The sequence below is a fragment of the Orcinus orca genome, chromosome 10 (genome assembly GCF_937001465.1).
Source record: "Orcinus orca chromosome 10, mOrcOrc1.1, whole genome shotgun sequence".
Lineage (NCBI taxonomy): Eukaryota > Metazoa > Chordata > Mammalia > Artiodactyla > Delphinidae > Orcinus > Orcinus orca.
In genome coordinates this window covers 77,673,196-77,680,313 of record NC_064568.1, presented here as the reverse complement: position 1 = coordinate 77,680,313, position 7,118 = coordinate 77,673,196, and the positions used below count along the sequence as shown (strand labels likewise).

Sequence of the window (7,118 nt, the reverse complement as noted above, 5' to 3'; positions counted from 1 at the left end):
CACGCCGTCCGGCTCTGGATGTGAATCACCCCTTTGTCCAGCGTGTCCCGCCCATTAGTCACTTAGACTAGCAGAATCACAGTGCTTGTGTTAAGTAACCCTTGTTTTACTTAATAATGGTCCCAGAGCACAAGAGTAGTGATGTTGGCAATTCAGGTATGACAAACAGTGCTTCCTTTAAGTGAAAAAGTGAAAGCTCTCGACAATAAGAAAAAAAAAATCACATGCTGAGGTTGCTAAAACCTATGGCAAGAATCTTCTATCCACAAAATTGGGAAGGAAACAAATTTGGGCTAGTTGTGCTGTCGCACCTCAAGCTGCAAAAGTTAGGGCCACGGTGTGTGGCAAGTGCTCAGTTAGGATGGAAAAGGCATTATATTTGTAAAATACTTTAAGAGAAACCACATTCACATAACTTTTACTAGAGTATATTGTTATAATTGTTCTATTTTATTATTAGTTGTTAATCTCTGTCTTATTTATAAACTTTATCACAGGTATGTATAGGAGAAAACATAGTATTATGTGAGGTTCAGTACTGTCTGCGGTTCCGGGCATCCTCTGGGGTCTTGGAATGTACCTGCCGTGGATAAGGGGGGATGACTGTATCTTGTTTTTTGTATTATATTTACCAGGACATCCAGTCGCAAGTTCAGAAACCAAAAAGTTTACGTGCAGGTTTATGCTTAAGGAACCAAGCAATGGGTGGGTAGTGGGGCTTCAGGAATGACTGTAATCAGTCTTAAAATCCTTCTGAATTCTGTCGCCATATCTTTATACTCTATTTAGTTCTTCCAAATCAGCTTTTTCCAGATGACAGAAAAATGTAACTGTGGAGAGCTCCCATGCTGAGACTAGCTCTTTGTTTCAAATGTTTAAAATCTCAGTCTCTGAGTCAATAATTCAATTTGGGCAAAGTACTCTCAGCTCCATTTCGAATATCATACAAATGAAAGCAGTATCTCCTCCAAAGAAAGGGATGCTGTATTCAAAATCAAGGGGAGAGGACATACTATGCCTTTTCTCTTAATCTCATGTGCCTAATTTACATCATATCCATCACCACAAGGTGCTTTTGAGAAGAGTAAATCAGCAGCTTCCATTTAAAAAAATCTACTCTATGGCAAGATAAGGTACTTTATATAAATCATTTCAAATTCTCCCAATAATCCTGTGAGGTAGGAATTATCATCTCACAGTTCCAGGTAGAAAGAAAAGACTCACAAAGGTTCAGTAAATGTCACATAGGTCTAGAACTTTGAATGCTTTTATTTTACTATTTACATTGTTTCTTTTATTTGGAAAACTCAAAGTAATATAAAATAATTTTCATCATACTCTGCAATCAGCATATGCTGAAGTTAATGAAAAATAACCAATAAAGACTGACACAACTGGCAATACTATTCTTTATTTTCTTTTTGAGGGAGAAGCACGCTTTACAGCACCTGTAAACAAGTCAGTGAAGTATATACTGTTTTGAGTTTCTCCATAAATATATATTATTATTTTTTTGGAATGTTAGAATACCACAACACCAACTGCATTACATAACAGTTACTGAAGGCAAGTCAGGCTACAACAAGGATAAAATTTTATGGCTAAAAATATTCATAGCAGCAACTTTTAAAAGATGATTTTATTAAATCAAGTCATTGCACTTGGTCATTTTATTGCTACAGCAAAACAAGGCCATTAAATTTTAACACTTCTCATTTCTGATTTGAACTGATTGTCTCATTCTTTTCATACATTTCAAGTTTAAATGCAAGCATAAAATGTTTACCAACACATCTAGAGAGCACTTGGGTTTATTTTTTTCTGTGATCACAGTAAGAAGCATAAAAAGAGAATCCTCTGTTACACCAGGCCCATTCTCTCTTCCTATCTTCAGACTTAGATTTTGTAAAGAGGTAACAGCTTTATAGTATGACCAAAGCTTGGTGGCCGCACGCACACACACACAATACTCCTAATATTGAAATATAATTAGGAAAATTAGTAATATTATGTTTTTCAAAGAATAGCAAACATTCACTACCAATTTGGCAATGACAGATGCCATGCTGTTCACCTCTACTCTGTAATTTATACTCATTCACTAAAAAAAAAAAAAAGATTTACCCCCAAGTAAAAGCTATATAATTACATAGCATTTTATGATATGAACTTTATAAACAGGAATTAATAAAATTCCTATATCAAGAGCAAATACTGGTAAATTGCTAAAGTAATCATTTTTCCCTTTGATTTTGGTTTTCTTTTCTTTACTATTTGGTCAAGGGCAAGAAAATAGAGACATAGTACTTGAATTACTTTTCAATTCTGACTGAGGAGTATACAAGCAAACACTTTAAATGTCTCTCAGTACTCATGACCATCTTGATTTTATGCACTGGTGAGAAAATGACCAACAAAAACTTTAAGAACAGCCTGAAATCTGCTGGTAACTCCCCTACCCCGTTATTAGGGTGAGGAGGGAGCACTTCATCAGATCTTCCAGTCATAAAGCTGGAGGGTGATTTCCAGGGTACATTGTTTTTATTTCTATCTGAAGACTTTCATGTTAAAATAAGACCTAATTTATTTAAGAAAGAAATCATTCATTTGACAAGTCATTTAAAAACACTAGAACAGGAATAAATAATTTTGTTCAGCAGTGACCTCATCAGAAGAGCCCAAGGACTTTAAGAAGTTAGAATGTACATACTTAATGCACAGATTTCCCCAAAAGCACTAATTTAAGTTGTGAATTTACCATTAAGTAATTATGTATTGGAGTTTCTATTATTTTCTATTTCACTTTTATTTGAAACAATATGACAGAATTTCATTAACACAAGATTTCAGTATTTTAAAACTAAAATTTAAAGGAAAAATATTGGTTTGGGGGTTTAAAGAACACAAAATAGAAGCATGATAGATGGTACTCAAAATCTGAAAGTCATCTGCTATAATAAAGCTTAAAATCTTTTTTTCAAAAAAAGATCAAATTTTCTACTTTCAATATAAACCCACATATTTTGAGACATATTATCTGTAGATAACATTTTTAAAAGTTCAATTGTTCATAAGTGACCGTGAAGAAACTGCTATTCACCCACTTTGTGAAAATGCATTTTGAATATGGCCAACTATTTGGTTTTAAATAAGCTGTGATGTTACGTTCTGTGACCTACTAAACACTCTTTATAAAGCTGGTTACCTAAATGACAGCCCCAAATATCTCCACCAGTTAGTTTAGTCTAGTAGGTAAATTACACAATGTAAAACCTGAGTATTTACATAATGATAACTTGTCAAAGTATGAAACTGCATACTGAAGTTCTGAAAGTTCTGGAGTTTTGTTTTTCTAACATTACCATTATTAAAAATCAAATGGAGGGGCATGAAGAATTAAATCACAAGATTATGAAATGAGTAACATTTGAGCCTGTAAAATAAACAGAAAAGTACAGCAATAGGCTGGTGTTTGCATATTATATGTGCTGTAGTTTCTAGGCACAACAAGTTAAGGGTTAAATTGACATTTTTAGTTCCTTAGACCTAATGAATTTAAAATATAGCTCATATTTTCCCCAATATATTTAACAATCCAATACATTTTAACTAAATTCCTTTATGAATCCTATAGTGCAAGCAATAAAAAAATATTCCAAAAGTTGAAGAAATTATTTTGATTAGTTCATTACAGTTATTACTATATGCACGGGTGAGTAATCTGGTTTGTAGCTAGGAAACTCCTATTTCATCACCCAGAGTATCACAAACTGCAAACAAACAGGCACAACAGTGTAATCCTGGGTAAGAAGCTAAACATAAAAAATATATATATACAAAGTTTATATCCCTTATGTTTTATGGGAAAAGTAGTGACTATAGTTACTATAAAGCTAAACTGTCCCTCTCAAATGGTATATTTTACAGATTATTCGTAAAGATATCACCATATTTATAGTATAGATCTCTTTAAAAATAATACTACAAGTTTCAATAAAAAAAACTATTGTGAATTTTCTTTCCTTTTTATACAGATTCAGTAGTATTTTCAAGCAAACTAAAGAGTTTGCAATCCCAGCACATAAGAAATAAGGCCTCTTTTTTTCATATTGGCAAAACAAAATATATAAAAAAAAATCCACCCTCCGCCTACATTTTTCTATAGATATAATAGTTCATATACGCATATTTCTTTATCACGATATCAGCATTTGTTATTTTTAAGTAACAAGTCAGTTGAAGTTCATAGTGTTGCTTCTGAATCCCTGGAACACTGAGAACACTGGGTGCACGTCACTTCAAGAAGACATGATTGCTTTTTTCAGCTTCTCTATTTCCACCTAAATGGCAACAGATAAAATATCTTTACTTTAGAAAAGTTTATTTATTTTATCCTATGTCATGAAGAGCTGATCATAATTTCAAGCCTCCAGATTTTGATTTCCATTCTAAAATCCAATTTCCAATGGTGTAATAAATATTTAAAAAGTTCAACAGATGAAAATGTCACAATGCAAGTTCCTAAATGACAGGTGACAACAACAAAAAAGCAGCTACAGTTGTTTCACCCAGAACAATGTTAAATAACGTGAGCATTTGAAAGATCTGTAAGAAATCAGCCCTACAAAAATCAAGAGTATCCTTGAAACCAAACTAAGAAACGTACCCGTACCTATAATTAAACAAAGGGGGCAATACAGAATGTTGTTGTTTTTTTAAAAGGACCAGTTTAGTTCTATGTTTTTCACTTACTGCTTAGGTGATATCAGTAAGCCACTTAACCTCACTTGGTTTCAACTTTCTCAACTGTAAACAGTATGTTCTAGATTAAATTGCCTTTAAAGCCCAGGAATATATATAAAATGCAGTCAATATGTTAAAAATAGTTCCACTGTTAGGTAGAAGACATTCTTCGCTTAACAGAAGTTCACAATTTAAGAAACGTTAGAAGAAAATTAGAAAAAATTCATTAAATTTTCACAATAACTACAGAGTTATATTTAACTTTGACATATTACAAATAACTAAGTTGAGGATCAAAGAGATTAAACACCATGCCAGTGGTTCCATGCCGAACTTGTACTGGTAAGGTCTAAGGCTTTAAAGGCCGCAGTTTTTGTACTCTCTTCCCAATTACATGGTATTTTGATCATCTCTGACCTTGCATTACATGTAGAAACATTTAGGCCTTACCTTCTCCTGATAGCATCATCCCTCTCCCCAACAATGCATACAAATAATACATGTTATGGCTAACTTCTGACAAATAGATCACTACTAAATGATGAGCATTTTGCTACAGTCAAAAAGTATAATTTCAATAAGCTCACAATCTCCTAAGGGATCCTAACCATTCAAGAATGGTTTGCTAATTCCAGGATCTTTCCTGATATTATTCTTTGGCTAATATGATTATTAGCCAAACGTGTTAGTAGCATTGGATTGAGACAAAATACCTTCAATCTTCAGCCTGATGCGCTATTATCATCTCTATTCCAAAGATACATTAACCACTGCATGAATTTTAGTGCGTGAGGATGCATAGAAAACAGAAAGAAAAAAAAATTGGTAGAAGAGGGAGTGCGGGTGGGGTGAGGGTCAGGGTGGAGAATAACCCTGCACGCAGTCAGTAATACTCCTCACAGACTGCTGCTGGCCACATAAATTTAGGTATCTGGCAAATACTTGCATTGCTGGAGTTTCTCTTCTAGCATGTTTATGTTCATTGTTCATCATTAGTCCTCTGTACCACTCCTCAGTATAATTTAATACTATATAATGTTAATGTTATAGTAGTTCAAAGTATTACTTTTAATTTGGGGAGAAATATAATTTCTCTTTTAAACATATGATCCTAAGACTCTAATGCCTTATTAAGTGTATTAAGTATTGAACTTTTCCCACCAAAAAAAAAAATTTATAATACGGGTCAGTGAGAGGCTAAGTAACAGCTGATTTTGCTGGGAAAATATAATCAAATGAAATTCTTCAAAAAAGAAACAAATAATTCATTTGACTCTTTCCATGATTTTTATGACAAATTAAGTCATATATACAAATTTAGTATTGTATTAGTTCCTCTTGCTAACCTTATTCCTTTATTTTCATATATGAATATGTGTTATGTATAAAATATAAGGAATGAAAGTCAAAAAACATTGTTTTTAATTTTTCAATTTCTACCATGTTGCACACTGGGAATTTAACATATATTTAGAAGATATATTTTTAATATCTATCTTCTAACATTTATTAGTTTGACAAAAATTTGTTAGCAATCTAATATGCATATAGCACTGTGCTAGGAGCTAAGGGCAAAGATGAAACAGAAAAAGGTCCCACCTCCAACAGTATAGAAGATGGTCAAAATAAGTACATAATGTGAATAGTGATATGACAGAAAATTATTACTTATTCATCTCTTACAAAACTAAACATGAATTTGAAATAAGAAAAACTGCTTTTAATCAGAAGACTGGTGGCCAACTCAGTGAATGTGATTGAGCAGGGCCTTGAGAATCTACAGAACTTGGGCATGATAAGTGAGACAAAAGGAAAATCCATGAAAATATAGTAAGAGTAAAAATGCAGACAAATTAACTGTAAGGGACAGTTGAGGATCAGTAAGTGAGGAAAGAAAGATAAACTAGGACCAGGACATAAGAGACCCCATTTGCCAAGTCAAGAAGTTTGAACTTCATTCAGCAACTAATAGAAAGTTTTCGAAAGTACTGAGCAAGGGAAGACAAGATAAGAAAGAGAGAAACAAACAAGCTAAGCAGAAGATAAGAGCATGAGAAAAGGACAGAAACAGTGAGAATAAAGAGAAAATGGTTAGGGAGTACAGCCAGTAGGCCTAAAAGTTAGTGGAATTAGAAGAGACGGAAGTCCCACATCTGCATGACTAGAAGCGCAACAAACTTTCAACACAAACAGAAAATCAGAATCTGAAAAGAAGGTGCTACGTGTGACAGGGGACATGCTAAGTCTAAGTTCACAGTGGAACATCCAGGGAGTCTAATAGCTGGAAACTCAGGACAGAAGCTGGGAAAAGAACTAGATTTCAATGGCAAATGCACCAGAGCTAATTATGATACTCCTGGACACAGGTGAGCCAA

General features: G+C 33.4%; 1 protein-coding gene across 3 annotated transcripts in view; it reads right to left on the bottom strand.

The window, feature by feature from the left end:
- Window positions 1-1,391: 1,391 nt before the first annotated feature.
- CD2AP (CD2 associated protein) overlaps window positions 1,392-7,118 on the bottom strand; it is a 106,156-nt gene continuing 100,429 nt past the window's right edge. For all 3 annotated transcript variants that reach the window (XM_033423861.2, XM_033423864.2, XM_033423863.2), the window contains one exon: window positions 1,392-4,340. Coding sequence is in view for 1 of the 3 variants with exons in the window: in XM_033423863.2 (XP_033279754.1) it covers window positions 4,299-4,340 (42 nt within the window). In the remaining 2 variants the exon portion in view is untranslated. The remainder of the gene's footprint in view (window positions 4,341-7,118) is intronic.